The sequence below is a fragment of the Cottoperca gobio genome, unplaced genomic scaffold (genome assembly GCF_900634415.1).
Source record: "Cottoperca gobio unplaced genomic scaffold, fCotGob3.1 fCotGob3_124arrow_ctg1, whole genome shotgun sequence".
Lineage (NCBI taxonomy): Eukaryota > Metazoa > Chordata > Actinopteri > Perciformes > Bovichtidae > Cottoperca > Cottoperca gobio.
The window spans coordinates 489,252-515,316 of record NW_021166794.1 but is presented as its reverse complement, the minus strand read 5'-3'; the positions used below and the strand labels follow the sequence as shown (position 1 = coordinate 515,316).

Here is a 26,065-nt window from a genome sequence, read left to right as displayed (position 1 = left end):
AATGTGACGAAGATATTTTGTCTCCTTCTCTGTATTTATTGACCTCTCTATTTTTGACTCTGTTCCCATCTGCTTCAACCTGTTTTAACTAAGAAACTCAGAATAACACCCCCAAGCTTGACCATCACCTCTTCACCTCGTTTTTGGTATGAATGATATGTTTCCAGAGGATAAGGTTGTAAATGAAAACACACAAAAAAAGGTGATTTTGACCTTTGGACAGATGCTTAATGACAAGGACACACTTACACAAACACACACACACACACACTATATTAATGTTATTCTTTTGAAGTCCTCTGAAGAGCTGACTAATGAGGTTCAAAATCAACAATGTGTGTGTGCTTGGGGTTTCACACACACACACACTCATACCATCTGTGCATAATTAGCTGTTCAGTCAGCTTCATGTCTCTGAGCCAAAGTATAAGTGTGTGATTTTTCTGTCTATTCAGAGAGACACGTATTGGCTGACGTCACAGCATTAACAGCTACATGGACTGATATCATGTAAAGTGCCACAAATAATCTTAGGCTTTTAAGACGTAGAAGTCACCGTGACTTCACACATTAGTTTGTCAGACTTTGCTTTTTCAGTCTCAAGTTTGCCGTTTTTGGCTTTTGCCATCTCGGTTTCTACCAACAAAGGGATAAGCTGTAAAGACCCTGTCACACATGTCCGTATGACAGAAGCGTGTGCCGGCGCATACGAAATATCGGCAATACGTTGACATAAATTAAGGGTAAGTTGTGATCATTTGAAGGACGTAGACGATAAGCCGAACACGGCAGACACACGGCCCTGTCACACAGCTCCATATGGCAGAAACGTCAAATACGTCCAACTTTTCCACAGCGGTGTTGTAGCTGACGCATACATAGCTAATACATAACTAATTATTATACGCATGTCAAACATTGATATCGTATCACTTATTTATTTAAAACGTATCAGAGCGTCTGGACAACGGAGCTGGAAAAGTGCCATCTGGTTCACGTCATGCTGATGCTGGAGAACGGCTAACATGCTGAACGCTAGCTGTCCTGTAGAAACACGTTTAATAAGTTACTCCGTCGTCAGGCATAATCTTAACATCGGGTAGGAATAGGGTATCCACTCGTTGTCAATAGATTGGCTGATTCACCGTCAGCCGACGTAGCCGATATCTAACGTTCCTCTAACGTAGTCACGTAGGTATTTACGTACTGTATTTACGTAGGTAAGTATTCACGTACGTATTCCATATTCACGTATGTCTAACGTAACGTCTGCTGTCGGGTACGTCTGGTAATTTTGAACATGCTCAAAACATCAGCGTTCAACAACGCACCCCAGCGTAACACAGTGAGCTCTTAACGAATGCTACTTATACCTTACCTTATACCAACGTACACCAGCGTGTTGCCGATATTTTGTATACACCATATTGTTGTATACGTTATGTATTCGTTGGGTATTCGTCTGATACATTTTGTATTAGTAAGTGATACTCTATCAATAGGTTAGACATGCCTATCTGTATATGTTCACTTTTCCGATCCGATGAAAAGTTGGACGTATTTGGATTTTCATATACGCCAGCATATGTTTCTGCCATACAGATATGTGTGACAGGGCCTTAAGCCAGCATTATTAGGGATCACTATATTGTTCAGGTTTAATTTATTCGTTTTAAAAATGTCCCAAAAACAAATACAAAAAAACTAGTTTCAATTTAAAAACAGTCGACACAAAAATCTGGATGAAAATCAGATATAAGAAAAATACAATTTGCGGTGCAATTGAACCCTTTATAGTTATATGAGAAGCTGCTCGTGATTGATACTTTGTGCTGCCACTTTTTATTTATTCTCAGAGTGGATTTCTCTTTATATCAAACAAACCAGACAAACTCCGCTCACAGACCAGCAGCCTGTTTATCTGGAGATTCGGATAATTGGGCGAGTCAGTGCAGCTCAGAGCACACACACAACCTAATTAGACTCTCTGGTTCCAAAAACTCAGTTCAAATGCCAGATATGCTCCGCAGCAGATGGTCAAAACTGACACAAACTGACTTGTCGCTTTGTAACTGAAAGTCTGGTCATGTTTTCGGGATCTTAGGCTGAGATCAAATGTCTAACGGCTGAGTTTATAAATAGCTTTTTTACACCACGGAACAGCAAATACATACACGACAACACACACATCACCTTACTGATATGCATAAAAACCATGTATCACCATGTATTTATATAAAAACATTTTCTGATAAAGAGCAAATAGTGGAAAAAATGAAAGAAGTTAAATAATTTCCTTCTGATTGGCATTTTAGCCAATCAGAATAAATGTGAAGCTCTGCGTAAATTCAATCAGGAAATCTACCTTTACGCTTCATTCATTCTCAATTATCTCCATAACTCCTCCAGCTGCTTCTAATCAGCTCATTATGGGGGTCCACTCCTTTAGTTAACCAACTAAAGGCACAATATGCATTTCAAAACACACTAAATACTAACCTTTAAAAAAACAACAAAAAAACAGGTATGATTAAGGTTAGAGAAATCATGGTTATGGGATAAACAATAACATATATAAGTCAAATGCACTAGACGCCCACATCCTGACTTCCACCTGACTCTGTGCCTTGCTTACATAAAGAGCAATGCTGCCTCGTGCATTAGCACTGAACATTGTCATAGTATTTATATCATTAGGTGCAAAATGGTCAAATGTGGACATGATTACAGTGGGCTGCCATAGAAACACTTGAGTCTCCTGGACCATTTAAGTAGGCCCCTTGTGCATTTGACCCTTAATCAAAGCAGATATTTGCAAATACAGTTGCTCATGGTTTGTACGGATGATACAACTAGGGAATCATCTTCAAGCCTTGAAAGTGCTCCTTCACGTAACATTGTCTCTTCAGAAACAGATTCCCCTGAGCAAGGCCTGTTGGTGCAGTCGTATGACACCTTAGATTTAACAACGTGTGTTATTTTTGCTCCAAGGAATGATGGCATCTTGAGATATCAGAACCGATGCTAAGGCCTGATGATGTCCTAAAATGTGCAACGTGGATCGGTCTGTTGTTATGGAAACAGAACCCTTTTTCCTCTACAAAAATCCCTCCAGGCAGCACTTCACACACACACACACACACATACACACAAAACCTGCTCCATGTGAACACAGCTTCAGCCTGCCATCCTCTCTTCTCTCTGTCTCGGGGCTGCTCTATGCTGAATTCAGCAGGATGTTTCTCTCTCCCTGTGGTCCACCTTCTCTTTTGTTTTGCCCTTGTAGCACTAAACAGATGCTCGTAGAAATCTCTGCTCTTGGCTCGTGTTGTTGCTATGAGCCAAACACACGCCTGCACTGCAGTGCTCTGCAAGTCCAAACTCTTTTTCTCTACTGTTACTCTGACAGCGTTGATATCTGATAACACGCTAAGCATGTCTGGGGAAACAAAAAGCAAAAAGGAAGCTGAGAGAGGAGCTGAGAGAGGAGTTTCCTGACAGACACGCAACCTCAATAAATGCTGCTTGATGGCTTTTATTGTTTGTATGTATCGGTTGCATGTTTGTTTACCCATATAATATGCTGTATTTAGAATTATCAAGTTAGCCCACAGTGTGCATGATTGTACACGATTGTATGCTCTTATTTCTGTATGTAGCACTTACATTGGTTTGGTTTATTTGAAGCTATTTTGCTGAACTTAAATGATTTCACCTATTTGAAGCTAATGTACTTCCAAGATTGTATCCGCTTGGTTGTTTGCACTTAATGTAAGTCGCTTTGGACAAAAGTGTCAGCTAAATTAACTGTAATGTGATGTGTGAGAACAAATCAAAACAACTTGTTGCATCCATTTGGACCAAATGTTTGGTAATCTTACTGATTTTCGTTGCTAAACAGTGATCTGGTTTCGAGCTGTTTTAACCGGATTTTGTGTTTGCAAGCTTAAAATAGTTTCTCCTGCCAGAAGACGACGTTCAGCTCATTTTACAGTAAACAAGATCGGCCGATCGTCTGACTTTTTTGTATCATTTCCACTGATAGAAAGTGAAGAGCAGAATGAAGAGATGAAACTACATCGCTGCTGACCATGAGCTAGAAACAGCAATACATGTTTAATGGGTAGGTCTGTCATAACACAGTACCATCAAGACAAATGAACCTTGAGAGTCATGGATTGCTGTTATTTGTCCTCCAGCTCACACGGGCACTGAAGGGATCCTTTCTGGGGGACAGAATCTATAGAATACAGTCAAAAGTGATCTTGTTCTTTACAAATGATGTTCATTATGTTATTCACCATTCTGTGCCTTGCAATTTCTTTCCAGTGTCAAAAAGCCCTTTCTGTAGAGAGGCTGACAGTAAAGGTGTTGGCAGTGCAGTGATGGACGGGAGTGTAGTGAGTCTGACATTCATACAAGAGACGGGAGTTTAGTGTTCCATCCATAGACTATATCAATACAAAGGTCTCCGTGACGTCTCCCATAGATTTCTAGGCACTTACGGCTGATCCAAACGGGCCGGGGTGACGCAGTAGAGCTCGTACAGTACGGCTAACGTGTATTTCTACTACAAGATCGGGTATTTTAGCTTTGGGTCTATAGGGATTGACTAGGTTTTAGAGCTTTAAGTGTGGAACGACACTTTTTGGCACTTTCGCGTTGGCTTCATGTCTCAGCACTGGAGGAAGCCACTTGGTCCCATTACAGACCAATAACTAAATGTTTGCTCTTTGTTACAACATTATGCAACTTCTTTACCTTCAAATAAATGCTTCAAAATAACCAAGTATATCACTGATGTTGGTGACTTTGGTCTTGATCTCTTTACAACCAGTTTGGACAGAAGCATTAAAGTTAACAATCAGTTTCAGTTCAAGATGGGTTCATGTGAAGCCACAACTGCAAATAATCTAATCCATTCTTCACCAGTGTTTCTGAATTGTTGTCATAAATGTGAAGACTAGTCTGTGTCTGTATCTGTTGTCCGCTGTCACCAACACTTTATGTATGGTGTATGTATGTATCTTTCTTTTGAATTTGATTTCCTTTATTTGTAACATGAAAGAGTCCCATTGATTTAATATTCATGGGCATGTTGATCCATCTCTATCTCTGCTTGAGGCCAAATAACCAAGAGAACCACCCACTGGACAAATCCCAGAGTCCCTCTGTGTCTTTGTCGGTCTCTCTTTGTCTCACGATGACGGCCTCCCAATGTCCCTGCATCCCTCCATCACAGCGGACATGTGAGCAGCAAAGCTTATTTTTGTTTTTGGTTCTCTCCTCCATCTGATGTCGCTACACCACGAGGGAGACATTTTACAGTAATTAATAATTACAGTGTAGGATTGATTTTGTGGGTTTGATGTCACATGTGGCTTATAGAGTGACTCAATTGTCTTAGCTGTGACTGTGAGGAATTGCAGAGGCAGCACAGTGTGAAGGACAAAGTTATCAAAAGTTACCGAATCTGTTTCAAGACTCTGGTGCTGGCCTACCGTGCTTTGAATGGATCAGCCCCTTCCTACATCCAGGCCATGGTCGAACCATACACCCCAGCGCGTTCACTTCGCTCTGCATCGACCAATCGACCAATCGGCTTGCCACTCCCTCACTACGAGTGGGATCCAGATTTCCCTCAAACAAAACCCGACTGTTTGCTATCCTGGCTCCAAAATGGTGGAACGACCTCCCCATTGATGTGAGGACAGCAGACAGTCTTCACACCTTCTGCAGACTGAAAACTCACCTGTGTCGACTGCACCTCGACCAATGAAGAAAACAAAATAACTGTTCTTTGTATGTTGCACTTATATTGGTTTGGCTTATTTATAGCTAATAGTTGAATTTGTATTCTATTGTTTCTGTATGTTGCACTTATGTTGCACTTCAAACTGGCTTATTTGAAGACAGTGTTCACTTATACGATTGTATCTATGTGAAGCTATTGTACTTACAAGATTCTTGCTCTTCGGAGTTGTATCTCCATGATTGTTTGCACTTTTTGTACGTCGCTTTGGACAGAAGCGTCAGCTAAATGAACTGTCATGTAATGTAATGTTAAGTTTGTGAGGTATAAACTTAAAAAGAGTAGAGAAGCATGTAGTATTACATCAGCCACATTTATAAACAGCTCTCACACAGCAATCACAATGGGAAGTTTAAAACTGTAATACAACTGTAAAAATAACTGTAATATCACCTTTATTAATACCACATATTCTTGTTCCTTGTCAAATCTGGGGCCTACATTACCCACAATGCAACTCAATCCCTAACAGTTGGGTCGGAAATTCGGATGTGCTATGCTAGTAGCGGCTAATGTATCTTTGAATGGGCTACAGAGGTCTGGTGAAATCACTGCTTTTTAACTCCATGCCCCCAAATTTCATTTCATTTTCTAAGAACCAATTCAAATGACATCACTTGTGGTCATTTGTAGTACTCTCTAAGTCTTGTAGACAGACTTTGTACAATTGGCTTATTTACCTTTTTACAGAGTTATAAACTGATGTTTCTGGCATGTTATTTAGGTAGAGTACGCCCGAAAAGATGGATTAAAGAGTTATATTTATTAGCTTGTCTTTGCTTTACTCTGCTCTGACTCACCCTGCTGGCTACAATCCATATTGTATAGCTTTAGTAACTGACAAAGATGGTGGCAGAACACAGTATTAAACCCAAACTACAAAACTCCTGTGAGTGATGTCAAAGATGCTCCAGCTAGATGTTTCAATGGTCTCACTGGACAGGAACTGATGGAGCTTTACAGTTTTGCCTTTTTATGTGAACACAGTAGTAGTAAAATGTGAGTGTGTTGTGTGTGGGCATGTGTTTGAGTAGGTTAAATGTCACCTCTTCCCATCTGCTTCCAAAGAATGACTCAGACTTTTCTGAGCTGTGATTATTTCTTAAAGTCTCTCTGCGTGGTTAAGAGAGTTGCTGAGGCAGCCCACTGTTATAGGACGTGAGCTCCTGAACATGCTGTATCCCTCCTGAATAAGATGTGAGTCCATCCCAGGTTATTACAACACATTGTAATTGGACATCTTAAAATTCAGAGCACTCGGTTGATGTTCCGACCTGCACGGAATCTGAGATTATTCTTTAATGCTTTCGAGCTCTTTATATTCAGGTGCCTCTGACAGCTCGTATAATACAGTGTTTTCCCCATACATAGACTTCACTTGGGCGGACCGCCCAGGTGTACTTTTTTCTTCTAATCCGTCCAAGAGAACGATGCCATCTGCATCCGATTAACTAGCGGTGTAGGCGGCAGGCTGCACGGCACGGAGGATGTTCCCACTGCATCGCACTGGGTGCTGCTTCACCCTTTGTTGGACTGACAGGCTTCTGGTGACACATTATGCACACAAGTAGTCATTACCATCCACAACCCGCAGTGATTGTTTTTATGAAATCTTGTTTTACTGCTTAAGTCGTTGTTGAACATGAGTAGTGAGTAGAGATAAGTAACCAACCAGTGTAAAATAACAATCTTGTTTTATTACAGAGCTGTGTACAGACCTTGATTCTTCTCGTGGCTAGCATTTGTAAATATTTTAGATTTTGCCCGCACAATTAACCTTATTTCTAAATAGACGTTGGCGTTCAGAAAGCTTGACGTTATCTTATTCTTCGGCTTCCTCCTGCTTTTGACATGCGTCTTGCTGTAAACCTTAGTAAACCTCTGGAGCTGTGTGAGTAAAGGTATCCAATGCAATAACAGAAATTCACTTTGCCGGGGATTAGAGGCTAATGAGGGTCGAGACCTGGGCTTTGCTCGGCCTCATTTGGTAATGGCAAGTGTTGAGGTCGGCCATCTTGAGTAATCAGCCCTTTCATCCAACATGACACAGTTAAATAATGGACGCTGCTGCCTTCTGACACCCTCGATGACGACAAGTTGTTAGGGGTAGTCCTCTTTACTGGGGGGCAAAGGCTGAGAGCTGACATGCTTAGGCAGGAAAGAAGGTTGATTATCATGGTGATTCATCATCTGTGTGTGTGTGTGTGTGTGTGTGTGTGTGTGTGTGTGTGTGTGTGTGTGTGTGTGTAAATCTTTCAACTTTTGGGGAGAAACTTGACAACATCTCTGCTATTCTCCAATTTGAAAACCAGAATCAAGGACAGAGCTGTCAATCATGTGTTATACTGCTTGCTGTCTGTCTCAAACAAATATTGACCTTAAATACAGAGCAAAAGTATCCCAAAAAACACAAAGTCTTACACACACACACACACACACACATTCTCCGCATTCGACACGATATACATGAGCAGACAGCGGCTGCCCATCGGGCCAACGATGACTGCACACAAGCACTAACTCACACAACACCCTGGTGTTCACCGATGCTTGTTTCAAACAAGTCCACAAGGAATACGTGCAAACACACCACACAGAAAAAACAGACTTTCTACCAAAATATATATGCAATCGGGCACACACACACACACACACACACACACACACACACACACACACACACACACACACACTTGAAAGTCGTAAACCTTTTGAAGGAGCCCAACACCCGCTAACGCTGCAGCTACGGATTATTACCGGAATAATGTTGAGTATAAATCAATGGTTTTGGCTTTTGATCCCTGGTGATATGGTGATGTAAAGTTATTCAATAATACACTAATAATTCAGCAGTGTGGATGGGCCGCGGTGACGGTGGCTGAACTTCTGACAGACGTAGTGAGACGGAGCAGCTGCAGTGACACTGAACAGTGAGTTCTCACAACATCTAAAAGCAACTAAAAAGATCTAATAGCATTCGTATATGTTTACACTAGATTATTAATAGATGTATTATTTAAAGTATTTCATCCTTTCAGAGTGGATTGCTATAGCAACAGTGGTAATATCATCATTCCTGACTCCAAAGCCTTGGATTTAGAGGAGCAGGTGAAAAGTCTGGGCTGGAGAGATTTGTGTGTTGAAACCATGAAGACCGAACATAAATCCTTTTCAACAAGAGTGGGCGAACAGTGGCGTCAAGGCTTATTGCAAAAAGTATTGCATTAAGTCCTTGTAAGTTAGGAGTCCTGAAATAGTTACATAAACTACTTACACCAAGTGAAAACATGTGTCAGCGTAGTAGAAGTATGTAAAACATTTCCAATGTCAACTTGTTACAAGAATTCTCTAGAAGCCCGTGTTAGTTTGGAAGTCTCACACAATAAATGTGTACTAGGTACGTGCAGAAACTCAGGTTTCTCTTACCTTATGATGACATACATGACCAGGAAGTTTCCCACCAGGCCGATGACACACACGATCATGTAGACGACCACGATGGTGACCTTGACCCCCGTTGGCAGTAAGGCTTCGGTGTCGTTGAAGGTGCCGCTGAAGTTGTTCTGAAAGAACGAGTCGTTGTAGAGCTGGTGACCCAGCTTGGCCAGCAGGTAGTCGTCCGGGAACTCCATCTCGGACCGAGAGTTGTACACTCACCTGACGGAAAGGAGTGACACATCATATCTTAATATAGTCATAATAATGACGTGCTATCTTTCACAACCACTTTTCGTCGAACTTGATGCAAAACGTCATGCGAACGAGAATTCACAAGGAGTTTGGAAAGTACTTTTTATTACTATTTATTACACATTCCTGTCCTAAACACAATCACACCTCCTAAGAAAGATGTTTTCAATGTATCCATAAAGTACAATGCAAGCAAGTTGAATATTTGACCCTTATGATCAGTTTGAACAAAAACATTTACATATTTGCGACGTTGACAATTTGAAATAGTTGTCCTTGTAAGGCCTGTTGCATGCTTCATGAAACACATGTGTGTTCCCCTAATGCCCAGTGGTTTAATAATCAAAACACCAAAGCAATGAATCAAAATATTATTTTGGGTTATAACCCAAAATGATTGATAAAAGGTACATAAGGCTACAGGATTTGTTCACCTTGTAAAATGCAGAAGGCTTACAAGTAAACAACAAATACACATCTGTTTGTCAAAAATAATCATTTGTTAAGGTCATAAAAAGATCTTCTTCAGGTTTACAGAAAGCAACATCAAGTGTTGGACACGTGGTTGATGTGAAAGTCAGTCTTTGTACGCACAATCTCTGAACCAAGTAATACAATGTCACACTGCTTTCTGTTGCTCTGAATGTAAACACAGGTGGCTTTAAGCAGTGGTAGGGTGGATACATGAAGTGGAAAGGACAGGGGGGGGGGATAAAAAAATATAAACATGAAAGAAATGGAAGATGACGGAAGACACTAAGAGATGAGGATCAAAACACAGAGAGACAGTAAGGGAGGGAGGAAGACGCTTGAGAAGCAAAGGAATAGAGGAGAAAGAGCAAAGAAAGGGTGAGTAGATGTGGAGGAGGGGAAGGAAGAAAAGGAATGGAGGAAACCGAAAGGACGAGAACTCTAGCAAAAACAAAAGGAGAGGAACTGACATCAAATTTACTATTAATTTACCACGTGAGGAATATATTAATGCCAAGATGTGTGAGGCTTAGGGAAAGAATGAGGGAGAGAGAGGGGGAGATTTCATCAATATGTATGGCTGTTAATGCAGTGAAAAGAGAGCGAGAGAAAGCAGTGGACAGATACTTTTCACCACCGATAATTCTAAAGCAGAAGAAAAGATTTTCAACAACCAACAAAAAACGGTTTCTGCGTTTACAGTAAAGGACCCAAATGAAGGTGTCACTTGTATACATATACATATGGTACCTGGGTTCTTGCAGGAGGAAATAATGTATTTTTTAGGGACTATTTTCAGGTGTGGATGAATACACATTGTTAGCTTGATAATCAGTCTGAATTGCCATTGTTTCCCTGCAGGCATTAGGACTAGCATTGTGTTCTCTAGTCTTATTAGGTTTACCTTTCAGCATTAACTTCAGACTGAAAAACCTCAAGGACGTCTAATTACCTTTCGTTGGCTGAAAATGTCGAAGCACTACCTTTTGTCTGTCGTCTGTTAGCAATCTTTGGCTCAATACAGACGGACTGAACATTAATTAGCTACAGCTGATTGCAAGTGCTGCCTGTGGTGTGAATATATATGGCTTGGTTGAGTGTTTCTCTGACAAGCAGATTGTCCATCAACGGGAAGCAAGGAATACAAATTAGCACGTCACCTGCCAAATACAGGTTAAATGTTGGCTTAGAAAAAGCTAAATCAAAGTTTTTTCCTGAATTAAGGTTGTCTTCCATATTTCTACTATCTGTCACCGCTGACCCAGTGTTCTAAAGTACATAGATTTCAGAAGTGGCGGACAAAAGAATTGAGTAGTCGGTAAAGAAATGTCATTGAGCTGCCACAGTGGTGAAGGAAAACACTTCATTCCAGACCCAGAAATTGCTGAATAAATCTACGATGTGGGTGTCGAATCTGAGGTCTAGAGCACTTCAAGTATTCAAGTCAGTATTCAGTACACGGGTTGGGAGCGAGATCCTGCACGATATTTAAAGAGTTGAAGCATTTTGAGGTTGCTTGTTCATGACAGGAGGTAAGATGGGGTATCAGATCAACAAGTGCAGTGGTGTGGCAGCAGTTGTAACGCAGATGCTGTACTGGGCTGTAGAGCGTGGTGAAGAGGGTGCTAAGCCTGAAGGTGAAGCTCTCCGTGGACTGTTCAGTCCACTTCCTCACCCTCATCTGTGATTACGAGCTTTGGATGGGCACTGAGAGAATAAGATTGCGCGTACAAGCAGCTGACATTGGTTTTCTTCGCAGGGTGTCTCAGACATAAGCTAGCAGCAGGGCTTTGGTTACACAGGCAATACTCTCTTTCTTAGCAACACCTCGTCATGCGAGCTGCAGCAGCGACACATCAAAATGCTGACGTGAACAAGGCCCCCTCCCTCTCTCTGCCTGATCATGAATATTCATCAAATCAAAACAGCAAAGCAACTCTGCTGTGCTGCTGAATTTCCCCGGGGTTACTGCCAGGCTCGATACACAGCGTGTATACTGTAGATGCTATAATATCTCTTTCTTTGCTCATCCTTCCATCCCTTCTTCTCTATTGGCATCTTTTTCATTTCCTCCCTTCCCTTCTCACATCCACATCGAAGAAACGGTGCGTTTGGTTTTAGAGGTTTCGATCTACACTGCAGCAGACAGTGTGTGTGCGTGTGCTTGTGTTGCTGTGTGTGTGTTTTGGCTGCCGAAGCTTTGATGAATAAGCAGTTAAACTTAGAGCCTGAAGTGTGTGTCCATGTAAGGCTGTAGTGGCACTTTGGGTGGGCCACTGTACCACTTCTAATACGTGTGCGAGGACAAAATATCACTAATGAGACTGATGTTTTTTTTATTACTGTTACTGCATGCAACAGCGCATTAAGTATGTGTCCACCCAAATGTCAAGTTTTAAGCAAAGTTCCTGAACAGTCCTAATAAAATGATGACATAATGGAGCAGCAGTAACTCTGACTTACTGCTTCCAACCTCAGATGGCATTTATGTTATCTTAATCAATGAATGTGTATCGTGTGGTGTTTCTATCAACTGCAACGGTGATGGAGAGCGGGGGGGTGGGCGGGTGACCTGCAACAAGTGTCACCAGCTAAACTAAAACCGGGGATGTTCAGGTCAGCCATGGCCGTTCTTTTTATTCTGTCAGTTTGTGCTCTTTCTGCTTAGTCATTTCTCACTACAGGACAGCTTAGTGTACAGGAGAAGTAGCGATATATCAGAGATGAAGGAAAGCTCTTCAGACAGGTTGTAACTATGTAACAGTGCTGTGTGTGTTGATACATGATGCATGATGCACGTTGATGTATAGCGACTTACATATAAACCTTTGTGTTGGTGGCATTTAAATGAGACGTGAAATGTTGTAATAAGACGTGTATTACAACGTATGGAAATTAAGTTAAATTGAGCCCAGGGCAGTTTCTGTAATACTTTACTATATAGACACTTGGCAGGAATGAACGTGCACTTCCTGCGCGTGTGTGGAATTTGAAGTTTGCCGAAAAGTACGCAGTCGGACGAGGTTAGACAGTTGACGTTGCTCCACCCGTTTTTGGTGCCTTCCGTTGCCATCCTTGGGTGGTAAGCTAGCAGAGGCCTGTACTAGGAAGCAGGATTTGGGGTTAGCGAGGTAACTTTGAGTTTAATCCTGCGTTTTTTTAGTCCTGCGACCGTGGTTTACTTCTTACCGGGGTAGATCCCCATGGGAACTCATGCTACACACCTGACCTGCTAAGATAAAACAAAGAAGTCGTAGGCTATATAACGTGATAATCCAGGCTACAAGCAACACCGTTTAAACTGCCATATGCAGGAAGTAGAGCTGGCAAGAAATCTCCAAGTGTGTAAATGAACAGGCTTTTAATTATCACTTCCCCATATGGGGCGTGTATCTGACTATAATCACATGTGTGTTAAATTAATGAGTTGCTTGGATGTATTTTTATGGCGTGTGTGACAGTATTTGTATTCTTTCGGGCGCAACCCCGGTGGTGTGAAACGGACTCAACCTAATTCAAAGTGGTAAATAGGTTTACCGTTCACATCTAATCAACATCTACGGCATACAAGTACCCGGACGTTCCAGTCGTTGCAGAACAATCCTGCAGGCTCAAAAAACGTCCCCCTTGAGAAGACACTTGTAACACAAACAGCTGTTAACAAGCCGACAAAGTTGAGGTAAACTATGGAGGGAGATGTCGTCTCTGCTTATTTTCAACCTTTCAGCTTGTTCGTGGTTGTCTAAATGGTTACGGTTAAATAAAAAGACACAATCTCGGTCTCTGTTTTGTCTCTGCTGCAGCGAGTGGTTGGACTACACTGATAACAAATGTCGCTGCTTCTGTTTCTACTGTTGTTGTGCACTGATGCTAACACTGCATGCTGCACACATTAGCATCTTGCCATGCTGTGCAGCTGATTCAAACCGCTGTATGGGGGGAAACAACAAAGTATGCTGGAGTACTAGGTGGTGGAAATAATGATGTACCATAGGGCATTCCAGGTTGAGACAGAACACAGTGGACAGTGAAGGATGCCAGTAATGATTATCCGGCTTTATCACAAATTCTCAGCTCTGAAATTAAGCAGCTGGTTACTCACCGGTGAAGGTCTGTGACTGCAGGATAACACGCGGCTCTACACATAGACGATCGATATGCAGTAATGTGTCGTTCTTTTCATGCAAATGTCTTCAAGTACTCTTCCGTTTAATGAGGATTTGATTGGTTCACTGGCTTCTCATCGCAGAACTCTCTTTCTATTCTGTTTCACGTTGTACCAGGTCTGACCAGATGTGGTTAATAACTTGTAGCGTCGCTGATTCTTTCTTAGCGGATCAGTTGACTTCAACTGATGTCAGGATCTTTGTCGACAATTACTCTTTGAACATCTTTTATGTGCGAGTCATTGGTCATAACTGGAAAACCTCTGGCTTCACAGTGCTATTCACAAATATGCTTTCATCTTTAATAAGCAGAGAGAGATTATTCTGCATGAGTTCATCCATCTGACGAGACTATAATGGAGACTTTGTCCGAATAGTTGATTTTTCTTAAAAAAGTGTGCAGGGTAATGGAAAGTTCATGAAAACAAATCTCAACTGCTTCAGATTCATCAGAAAGTACAGTATGCCACTCAACACAGCTCTACACGCCTATCATACCGCACCACGACCTGGTCACAGGCCTCAACATGTACAACTATAAGACCATGTCATCATGAGGCTGTAAAAGTAGGGACGATAAAAACACAATATGTTCAGCTTTGGAAGCTTTATAAGCTATTGCAACTCAAATCTAATATGTAAATGGCCTCATGGTCGTGCTGCTTCCACGCTTAATGAATTCAGGCCTCAATGAACGCTAACTGTTGCATTGCATCACGCAAAACTTCATTCGGACAATCAGTATTCTCTGTATGTATTTGTGGATTTATTTTATTACATGTTTTCCATCTCAACTTGTGTTTTAAGAAGCCTACAGTGGACAGGTGTTGTACAAACACTTAACTTAACTTAACATTGTCAGTGTGCATAAAAGTGTGTTTCAATTCTAATGCTAACGTGATGTTCCTATAAATAAAATAAACTGCTAATGAAGACAGTGTGGTTCATCCAAACACTTTGGATCAAGCAAGTAAGTGGACTTTGAGTTAGACTTGTCTGGTCAAATACTATAACATATACAATATATATGTATATCGTACATATACATATTTATATATATATATTAGTTCAAGAAATTCAGCGACTAAAACTGACTTTGTGTAGGCTGCCTATGTTTAGTTTTTTTTTAAAGTAGTCATGCTGCATATCTTCCATTAGAAATGCTTCTAATAAAACGAAAATATTCTATATCCCAATCTATGGACCTTTCTTCATGATGAAACTGTGCAAATGTAACACTAATCAAGGGTCACATTCATAATTTGGAGACGTGTGAGTCAGGGCTGTAGTACTTGTACTTGTCTTGCACTCGTGACCTGTTGGTCTCGTGTGTGACGCGTAAGTATTTATACCCCGATACAACTAGTCTGTTATCTGCTATTTTGCATGCAATAACCAAAATGAGCTGTGATCCAAGATGTGTGCGCACAGTTACGCACAAGAGCAGAGGACTGGAGCTCTGGACTCGGTCTTGACTGGGACTCGACTGGACCTGGTCTTGGACTTGACTTGGACTCGATTAAGTTGGTCTTGAATACAGCCCTGACGTGAGGACAGTCCTGAGTATAGAAGATATCTTGAGGACAGAAGAATTTCAGTAAATATGCGTGAGAAGATGCTTCCTCTCGCTCTTCATCTACATCCCTTACATGCAAAGTTCACCTGACAGCAAAACTCCACTGGGTTTGACCTTGATGTGAATCCCTCTGTTAGACTCCACTTTCTGAGTCACGTCAGGTCATTTGTTTGTGTGTGTATGTTAACTGTGAAACAAACGTACGGGTATGTCTCGTATCTACTAATGTTCTCAAGTACTGCACATGTGGCAACAACTGATGTGGTCTTCATTTAGTGTTCTGCAGTTTTGTCATTAACACACTTCCACACAGACCTGCTTCAAAGTCACACTTACAGTGAAGACACAATGAGAATAATCAAAGCCTTCCCCTCCTGACACAACATATAAGACCCCAAAATGCACCACATACACACACACACACACACACACACACACACACACACACATTCATTACACACTGATCAGAGCAGGTGTTTGAAGTAAACACACTTAGCATCAAACTACTTCTCCATTTCTTGGCCATGCGACCTGTCACTTAAACGTACCACAAAATGAAGCAAGTGTAAACACATTAAGACGCACCACGCGCACAGCAATCACACATAAATGCACCAAGAATGCGCAGATACTAACACTTAAAGAAAGAAAATACAAGCACGTCACGCACGCGCCGCGCCACGCGCCATCAGTATCTATACAGTGTGTTATGGCAACCTTTCAGCTGAAGCAGCTCAACATAAACACAGTGACGGACTGCAGACTGACACAGGCGAGTATTCACACGCAGTGCCCACTGTGGTGGTCCAGGACACACGCGTATGTCGACATACATGCACATATACGTACATATTTGCATTGTTGAAGCGGGCTGCGATATATCTTACCTTTCTGGTAGCAACAGCTCTCCAGCTCCCTGCAGACCGCCCCGGGGACACAACCGCTGGAAGTTGTTGTGTTTCCTCCTGCGTTACTGTGTAATGTCTTGCTCTCTGTGCGCTTTCTCTCTCTCTCTCGGTTGTTGGTTTGTTTTCTTAAAATTCGCAGTTTCCCTCCCGCTGTCATCACCAAGTCGTAGCCGGTGTCCAAAATCTCCGTCAGTGCGTCCAGGTTTTTTCCCCAGGATGAGAAGGGGAGAGAAAAACCTTTACCTCCAGTCAGCATCAGCTGGCAGGCAGACAGAGATACAGAGGGGGGAGAAAGAGAGGAGGGGGGGGAGAGAGAGAGAGAGAGAGAGAGAGAGAGAGAGAGAGAGAGAGAGAGAGAGAGAGAGAGACACAGAGACACAGAGAGAGAGAGAGACACAGAGAGAGAGAGAGAGAGAGAGAGAGACAGAGAGAGAGAGAGAGAGAGAGAGAGAGAGAGAGAGAGAGACAGAGAGAGAGAGAGAGAGAGAGAGAGAGACAGAGAGAGAGAGACACAGAGAGAGAGAGAGAGAGAGAGAGAGAGAGAGAGAGAGAGAGAGAGAGGAGTGGTCTGCTGGGATAAAGATGCAGTCAGGCGCTGCGCTTTCTTCCATTCTTTTCTTATCTCTCTCCCTCTCTCTCTCTCTCTCTCTCTCTCTCTCTCTCTCTCTCTCTCTCTCTCTCTCTCTCTCCCTGATCGATGAGGGCTTGCTCAATAACTCTCCCCCTTCTCTTCCTCTCCCTTCTCAATCTCCGCACTACTAACCCATCTACTTGTATGCACATTTCGGGAAGGCGGACTGCTCTTTGCAGCTACGTGTATCCCGACATTCTTATACAGCACATACAACCATGTATACATGTGTGTGTGTGTGTGTGTGTGTGTGTGTGTGTGTGTGTGTGTGTGTGTGTGTGTGTGTGTGTTTGATCCTGAAGGGTGTTTAAAGCAGAACCTGCAGTTCAACATCTTAAGAGGAACACATGCACACATGATCAGACTAAAACAACCTGTTGCTTTGATGTCCGATGATGTCATGCAGATGTGGGTAATAAAACATAACAATAGGACTCATGAGCACAGTGAGCAACCTGTCAACAGTGTACAGTGTGCTGCAGTTTGCAACCTGGTCATGTGACGTATCACAAACTTCCTTTGAAACATTAAACACATGCTTGAGTTTATTAGACAGAATGAATATTACCCTAACATAAGTGTGACTCTACCATAAGTGCTGGTACTTGCTGCAGAATAACAGCTGATTTGTTTGTAAACAAGTAGCAGAAATCAGTTTATCACTGGAATAAAAAATAAGCTATTAAATATAATGTGTGCACGAGCAAATTGTTGGTCTCCTGACCTGAGCTGACACATCAGCCAAATTGCTTGTTATGAGTGTGTGTGCGTGTGTGTGTGTGTGTGTGTGTGTCTGTGTGTGTGTGTGTGTGTGTGTGTGTGTGTGTGTGTGTGTGTGTTCAATGAGTGATTTCCTGGCTGTAACTGTGTCAGTTTGATGCCTGGTCAAGCAGTAATCTCAGGACTCCTCAGGAGTCTGGGGCTGGGTTCACTTTCTGGCATTAGATTAAGTCATTTGAGTCCTTCATCTCACAAAAACAACCAGGTTCTAGCTGAGACTAATTGTCTGCAACAAAACAATCGTTATCTAACATACTGTGAATTTAAAGTGTGGTGTTCTGCTGCACCAACGTTTTGCACTGTTTGATTCAGTTCATTGAAGATGGTGAAAAAGCTGCTGATTAAACTTTGGTATGAATTTAAAAGGGGCTTTGCATGTTTAAAACCAAATAACCATCAGCTTACACCTTCCATTAGTGCCACTCATTACCAAGCATGCAGCCTAATTTTAGCTTTTGTAATATTTTTGTTGAATTGTTAATTATTTATTTTGATAATGAAATACTAATGTAATACAGCCACCTTAAAATTCAGTGCTTCATCCGTCAAAATGTACTGAGCTCACTACTACAGAGTTACTTTATTGCTACTTATTGTATAACTAGGATGCAGATCTTTATGTTCTGTCATGTAGATAAAACTACTTTACACAAATCATTTCCATTAAACATCCAGTACACCGAAAAAGTCATGTTTGATAATTATTTGAGTTCCCTGTTGAGTCTCCAAACATCTCAGCTGAAGAATGCGATGCTATGTGGCAGCTGAATGACAAAGCTTGGTTGTCAGGCCTCCACTTCAGCATGCACCACCAGGAAGGATTCACAGATCACTCTGCCATTTTAACACTGTTTAAACTCTAAAGTTAAGCACAAGTGTGGATCAAGCCCCCGGGAAGAGAGCCAGGCTTTGGAACCAATTTTCTGAGTAGCATAACCATGAAATTACAACTTCCGGGCCCAAAAATACTTGTTAGCATTGCATCAGCGGATATTTTTTTAGAGGTAAATACACTTCTCTGTATGCACACTTATATAAAAACCTTATTTACTCAAAATAAAAATTGTAAAATGCAATAACAACCGGTTGTAATATTGTAAATGCAAAATTGTAAAATGCACTAATAACCCCGCCTCTCCAGCGTCTAGGAGGCGGAAACACTTGTGCACTTTCCTCCATGGGCCCATAGATGCGAAAGATCACCAGATGATCCGGGTAATTTTATCAGTCAGTGCCACTGAGCAACTTTCATAGAAATAACATATCATATTAATAATCAGCTACATTTCAAATCTCTGAAAGTTAATGTAGACAGACTTTACTCGGGCAACAGCTGAGGCATGTGTGCGTGTTGTGATGTTGGACCTGTAAATGTTGTGATATGAATGAGAACTAAACCAGGAAAAAAGGATGAAAATGATCGTCTGTAGTATTTAGAGGTGCAATAGTGTTTATCAAAGCCAATATGGCGGAGACGTAGAGGTTGAAGATGATTGAAATATAACACTTATTGTAGCTCTGCGGTCTGCCGTTGCTAACGATCATTAACGCCCTGCAGTGGCGGCTCATTAGGACACATGTCAACAGGTGTGATGGCATGTGTAATCACAGGTAACTCTGCCCTGCAGATTATTGAACCATTAACAAGACAAAGTGGACTGTACCGAAGTAGAAAGAGACGGAAAATGTGATGATATGGTGGCAGCAAGGAGCAAGTGGAAGCAAATTACACATTAAAATACAAACCAAACATTATGCAAAAGCTTTGGTTGGAGAACTGATTACTGTGCGTGATGACAGTGTACTGCACCAAGCACTTACCTACCTGACCCATTGAACTGGGATTAGCATGAGCTGCATGGAGGTGAATGAGCAACACTGCTTTTTTTGACAAACACAGATTCGAACAAATAGGCGGAAAGAAATAGGAGGGAATACAGCGTTCGTGCTGAGCAGCTCAGAAAAATGTATTTCCGTATGATTATGAAATAAGTGGCTGGCAAAGAGCACATATACTCAGTGAACCGTCCCCTGATAGCGATGACAAAGGAAGTAACAGAAAAGCCAGTGGGAATTGGTTTTGTGCGCTATAGTGTTGTTTATTTATTGGTGCTGTCTAAAGGCTCCAAAGAGAGGACTCATTAAATACACCTCTTCTGTAGCAGACGGACCTCTGCTGACCTGAGCTCAAACCTTATCTCAACTTCTCCCCTGAGATTCTCTTACGTTGTCATCCCATCTGGATATGAATAATGTATTTATAAATCTCTGCTGGCTGTAGAGGGTATACATGTGACGTCGTTATTTGTCGACCTGACCCTGGTCAAATGACAAAGACCGAAGACTCACTATCAGTGAACATGACCAAAGTTGCAACTACGATTTAAACTGCAATTGTTGTCTATGAATTAAAACACATGCATGAAGAGAAAACAGAAGGGCACTCGGAGCGCGCAGATCTCCCCCAAGATCTCTATATACAAGATTCAGAACATGACTAATAGCAGCAAACATCTATTTTCTATGTAAAGATATAGGCTAGTGCAGGGTTCGGGAACCTATGGCTCTTTCGATGACGCCATATCGCTCACGACCCCTGATCTATACGATGCATGTCCACTCTTAGTAATACCTACATACCATTCAATGCACATTAGGCTCTAATTCACATCCACAGTGCAATTAAAGGGCCCTCCTCCCTGCTAAACACTATGTTCTTTTGTAGGAGGCGCACGCGGCATAATTTCATGGGCAAATTAAGTAAACTAATAGCAGTTGGGATGAATGAATTCCTGCTTCTTAATACTCTTGAGTTAAGGCAGCATGAAGTGACGCCCCCAGGGACACACCGCTGATGTAGAATCTTAAATGAAGGTAAATAACAAAGTGAGAGAAAGGGAAAGGGAGCTGCTTTGAATGTTTTGTTGTATGCTTGACATTATATGTGCAGCATAATGCTCTGGCTCTCTTTTATCAAGCCTCGGGAAAACACGTTGATGTTAATAAGAAGGCAGGAAGTGATCCATCAGGTAAAAAAACTACATTTCTTAGTTTTTACATCAGATTAATCCACCAGTTTCTTCCTTTTTGGCTTTCTGTCCATCTGCAACATATTCTGCAGTCACTGTATAACAGACAATCATCAATGTCCTGTATGCTCTGATGGTTACTCTTTGTTGGTCTTCCATCATTGAAAGTTTGATGGATTGATTTTTTTGTGATTTTAAGCTTTAAAGTCAGTACAAAGAGAAGCAAATATTAATTATTTTTGGCCTCCAGGATTTTGGAAATAAAAGTCTTTAGGTCTATTTTCTGCACAGATTGTTTGGTGGCTGTCGGTTGAAGCATTTCTAAAACTTGGATGGGCATCAAACTTTGAACATGACACGAACAACTAGAAATATCTGCTTCATTGATGAAGAAGTTCAAACTCGCAATGGCTGCGACCACGTATGCTTTCACACACACAGAGACACACATGCGCGGACAGACACACACACACACATGCACACACTTGAACAAATTTCAGCCTCACAGGACACAAACTGTGAGGAAGAAGAGAAAGGGTGAGGGTGAGCTAATGAGCTGCTTATCCCAGCTAAAGGCAAAGTTAACTTCAACTTTCAATGAGCAATTCTGCAAGAAATGTGCAGTCACTCAGATTCAAATGGTGTTGTGTCAATGCTAAAGTTGAGCTGAAGCTACATTAGACACACATTCACTGAGAGATTCTGTGACCAGTGGTTCCTCCTACTTTGCTACTCTAAGACTCGTTTCTGATTGGCTGGCAGGTTTCCATTAAACTTGTTACAACACCCTTCAATGCAGTTCTGGTCTTCCCCATTCTAAATCCGTTCCAAAAAAACTGCTTTATTACGTACACCTGGCTAAAAATAATGCAGTCCTGCAATAAATCCAACCTCCATGGAGGTTAAATATGTATGAAGTTGCATCACCACCTCTCTAAAACAGTTCCAACTAAAAAAAACTAGCATTATAACCTTCATGAAAGTAGAATTTATTGTTATCAAGCTACAGGGAACAATAGCAACAGTACTTTGGAGGGAAGCCAGTGAATGTTCTTTTTTTCTGCTGCATCGCTAATGACTGGTTACACAGGGGTAGCATGAACCTCCCGCTGCGTTACACTCATAGCAGGTGAGAGGAAGCAGCTGGAGACTGCACGTGTCACAAAGGGAGCAGATTCCTGTCTGCAACCTCCACAGGGTGAGTTTACATAGACAAGGACTGCAGAGCAGAGGAGACTGGACATTTGAAAACAGGTTTTACACATGTTTTAAATCTGAACTTTTCCTCTAAACTACAGTAAATCACTTTCATCGTATGTCATGATACAAGCAGCAGCAGATGTTTTTTGGCCAGATAAGTCTGAATCAACGCCTTTCTGACACGAACAACAGAAAAGTGTGTCCCTCCTGCTTCTGCCTCATTACGTGTTTGAAGAGCTGTTTTCCTGGGTAAGACCCGGGGCTGCTCAGAGGGTAAACACCTCATCGTTTCAGCTGTCACTCCACTCTACCGGCTCAACAGGTACAGGAGACGAGCAGAGGGGACGCAGGCGGCCAGAACATTAACTTAAGTAAATGAGCATAACGTTAGTTCAGGTAGGCCAAGCTCAGCTCTCAATCACAGCTCCATCAGCTGATTGAACAGCTGATTCCCAATCTCTGCATCCGATTGGTAAATCTCCTATTGGGCACTTCGTTCCGCTTTAGGCTTTCCAGGTGGAGGAGGTATTCTCTCCGCCTGAGGCATTCAATGTATGTACATGGAAGGGCGCGCTGCCAGAACAGAGCCAAATATAACTTATTTAAATGGAAGTAAAGTTTCTTTGTCTAAAGTGGTCCTGACTGAAATGCATTGAAGTGCAGTTTTGATGTGCATTACACACGTATTGGATTTTTTGTGCTGCTTTGCAGTTTTACTACATAGTTGCAGTTATGAGTTCTTTGCAGATACTAATTTTACATTGAAAACTTGTACATGATACACTGATAAAAATGTAACTACCCAACGCTATAAATACAATAACTCAACAAGTCACAACACCAAACGTGCTTTCATGTTAAATTACTGCAATAACCCAATGATAATATACTCAGCATAGTGGAAGGGACTTACTGTAATTAAGTTTGCGGATAATATATATGATGGTTTTTTAATTTTTCAACTAGTAAAAAATGGACACATTATGCAATCTACAGATCTACACATTTAAGTAGGGTTCCCAAGTGTTAAAGAACTGGTCTGTTGTAGGTTGCATTTAAGGCATTAAAGCAGGGCTGAATTGATGTCTACAGTTGGGGGAGATGTGTATTCTGTGTATAATCTGTAGTGCTTTGGTACGATTGCAGATTGAAATTGATTTAGCATGTGTCCAATTATCTCTCATCATCGATTGTAACGGACAGCTCCTTCTCTTATGTGCCCTTAGGATACATGACATTGTAAATCCTAATTCTTCTTTAGTGTGGAGAGTGTGGTTGTACTCACTTATTATTACTTATTAGGATTTGTATCAAAATCAAATCAGTTTGTGCAAAAATTAAGTTTCCCAACTTAATGTAAAAAACAAGTATAACAGAATATACGTCATTCAATAAGTCTGAGCTTTCATTCGTCATTAGAATAATACAATACAATACAATGAGAAATTAATGATTCAAACAAATCATATTTAGTGCGAACAAGAGCGAGCACGGTGATCCTTCACTATATTTAAACTGTTTGTGTAAAGAGAGTTTTCTTTCTCTATTAGAACAAACGTCTCTGAGTTTCCTACAGAACCCAAAAGGTCTATGCCATAGGTCTTCAACAGGTGGTCCACGACCCCCAGGGAGGTCCCAGAGGTACTGCAGTGGGGTCGCAGAATTGTTTGATAATTTTTTTTTTTATGTATTACATTACCTCCTCCGCTGTGTTTCGCGAAAGACGGGACTTTGCTCCCGACACACGGACCTCTTCAAGCCTCTTCTATACAATACATACAGCAGGGGTCCCTGCTCCATGCTACACCAGTTTGTGTGTCCTGGGTAAGACGTTAAACTGCATCCTATTGTCGGCGGATGGGGCTCATAGAGCCTCATAGCCATGTAAGGCAATCCATCTAGGAGAAGGACACTCCGAACAAAAACCAAGGGTGCTGTTCACACCCGGCTCTGAGCCGTATACCATCTGGAGGCATCGGAGTGAAGGGCGGATAAGGGTTTATGCCCAAAACGGCCAGAGTAGGACTGTGAGGAGCTGCGCCCCACAGTTCTTATATTTACGCATTGTAAGGCCTAAATTATGGAGAACAAAGTAATTCCAAATTCTATAATTCCAGCGGCGGGAGTCCGCAGGAACCAAGCAGCGGACGGTGGGGCTGGTCCTCTCCCCGGAGGACAGTATGACGATAGGGCCTCAAACCCGGAAGGGAGGGTTCTATCCGACCACAGCACACGGTCCAAAGCACTCCTGCGTTGCCAGAGACCATTCACCATGGGAACCTTCAATGCAAACACAGTTAGAGAAGAAGGGAGGCTGGAGGAGCTGGCACACTGTGCCGAGGAAAGGGGAGTGGAGATCCTGGGAATCCAAGAGCATAGAAGAGTGCATGCTGAGGATCAGATCGTGTATCACAGAGTGGAGAAATGCTGGTTCATCACCTCATCAGCGTGGCGAAACAAGGCACAAGCTGCCACTGCGGAGTGGGGTTACTGCTGAGTTCTCGGGCGTGTAAGGCTCTCCTTAGGGTACACTATCACACCAACAGGATCCTTAGTGCTGACTTTGATGGCAATCCAGTCACAACTGTCATAGTCGTGTACTCATGAAGACCTTGCAACAGCGGTCCATGATATCCCGGCTCACAACTTCCTTGCAATCCTGGGTGACTTCAATGCAAGGCTCGGACCGGAGGACGCACCTCTCACGTACCACAACTCCACTAACCTCAATGGCGAACATCTTGCAGCCCTACTTAGGGAGCACGAGCTACTAGCTGCGAACACCATGTTCCAGAAAAGAATGGGCAAGAGATGGACCTTCCAGGATCGGGCTACCGGTATGCAACGTCAACTGGACTACATGTATGTAAGGGAAGTAAGTGAAGGAGAAGGTGCAGAGAGTGGAGGCAGCGCATGGTGAACAGCAGTACGGGGAGGCATGGAGGGTCATCAATGAGATGAGTGGGAGGAAAAGGTCGAAGGAGGGACAGGTGGTGGGCGACATTCCAGAAGAGAGGGTGACCTCCTGGTTCACTTACTTCCGAAATCTCCTGGGAACACACCTGACAGTGGATGGACCTGAGGAAGTGATACATGTCGTCCTCACGAATCTCGCTATTGACGATGGTCCCTTTACAGTCAGGGAGTTTGCCAAAGTGAAATCCACACTGAAGCAGGGAAAAAGTGCTGGGCCGGACGGCATCCCTCCAGAGGTCTGTAAGAACTGTGATCTTGACGACATCATCCTGGAGTTCTGCAACCACGCCCTTATGACAAACAGCAAGCCTGATATGTGGTCTCTCTCTAACATCATCCCAGTGCCTAAATCCGGAGATCTCTCGAAGCCAGACAACTACCGTGGCATAAGTCTGACTTGTGTCATTGCAAAAATGTACAACCGCATGATACTGAACTGGATACGGAGCGCCATCGACCCCCACCTGAGAGAGAACCAAAACGGTTTCCGAGAGAAGAGGACCACTGTAACCCAGATCTTGGCCTTGAGGAGAATCATTGAGGAGGTTAAGAAGAACAACCTGACAGCGGTACTGTGCTTCATCGATTTCAAAAAGGCACTTGACTCGATACACAGAGGCGTGATGATGAAGATACTCAAGGCGTACGGTGTCCCTTCCAATTTACTCCGGGCAATAGGGACCATGTATAAGGGTACAAGAGGAAAGGTGGTAACCCCAGATGGCAACAGTGAAGAGTTTGACATCCTGGCTGGAGTGTTGCAAGGGGACACCCTTGCCCCTTTCCTCTTCATCATAGTCCTAGACTATGCGCTCAGGAAGGCCAT

At 42.3% G+C, this 26,065-nt stretch overlaps 1 protein-coding gene and 1 pseudogene across 1 annotated transcript in view; one reads left to right on the top strand and one right to left on the bottom strand.

Annotated features, from left to right (window-relative positions):
- Nucleotides 1-16,901, bottom strand: part of oprl1 (opiate receptor-like 1) — a 99,792-nt gene extending 82,891 nt beyond the window's left edge. Inside the window, exons 1-2 of the mRNA XM_029426168.1 lie at nucleotides 16,603-16,901; nucleotides 9,239-9,469 (exon numbers count right to left, since the gene is read on the bottom strand). Of these exons, the coding sequence (XP_029282028.1) occupies nucleotides 9,239-9,444 (206 nt within the window). The 5' untranslated portion in view covers nucleotides 9,445-9,469; nucleotides 16,603-16,901. The remainder of the gene's footprint in view (nucleotides 1-9,238; nucleotides 9,470-16,602) is intronic.
- Nucleotides 16,902-22,160: 5,259 nt separating this feature from the next.
- Nucleotides 22,161-26,065, top strand: part of LOC115004523 (uncharacterized) — a 67,982-nt pseudogene continuing 64,077 nt past the window's right edge.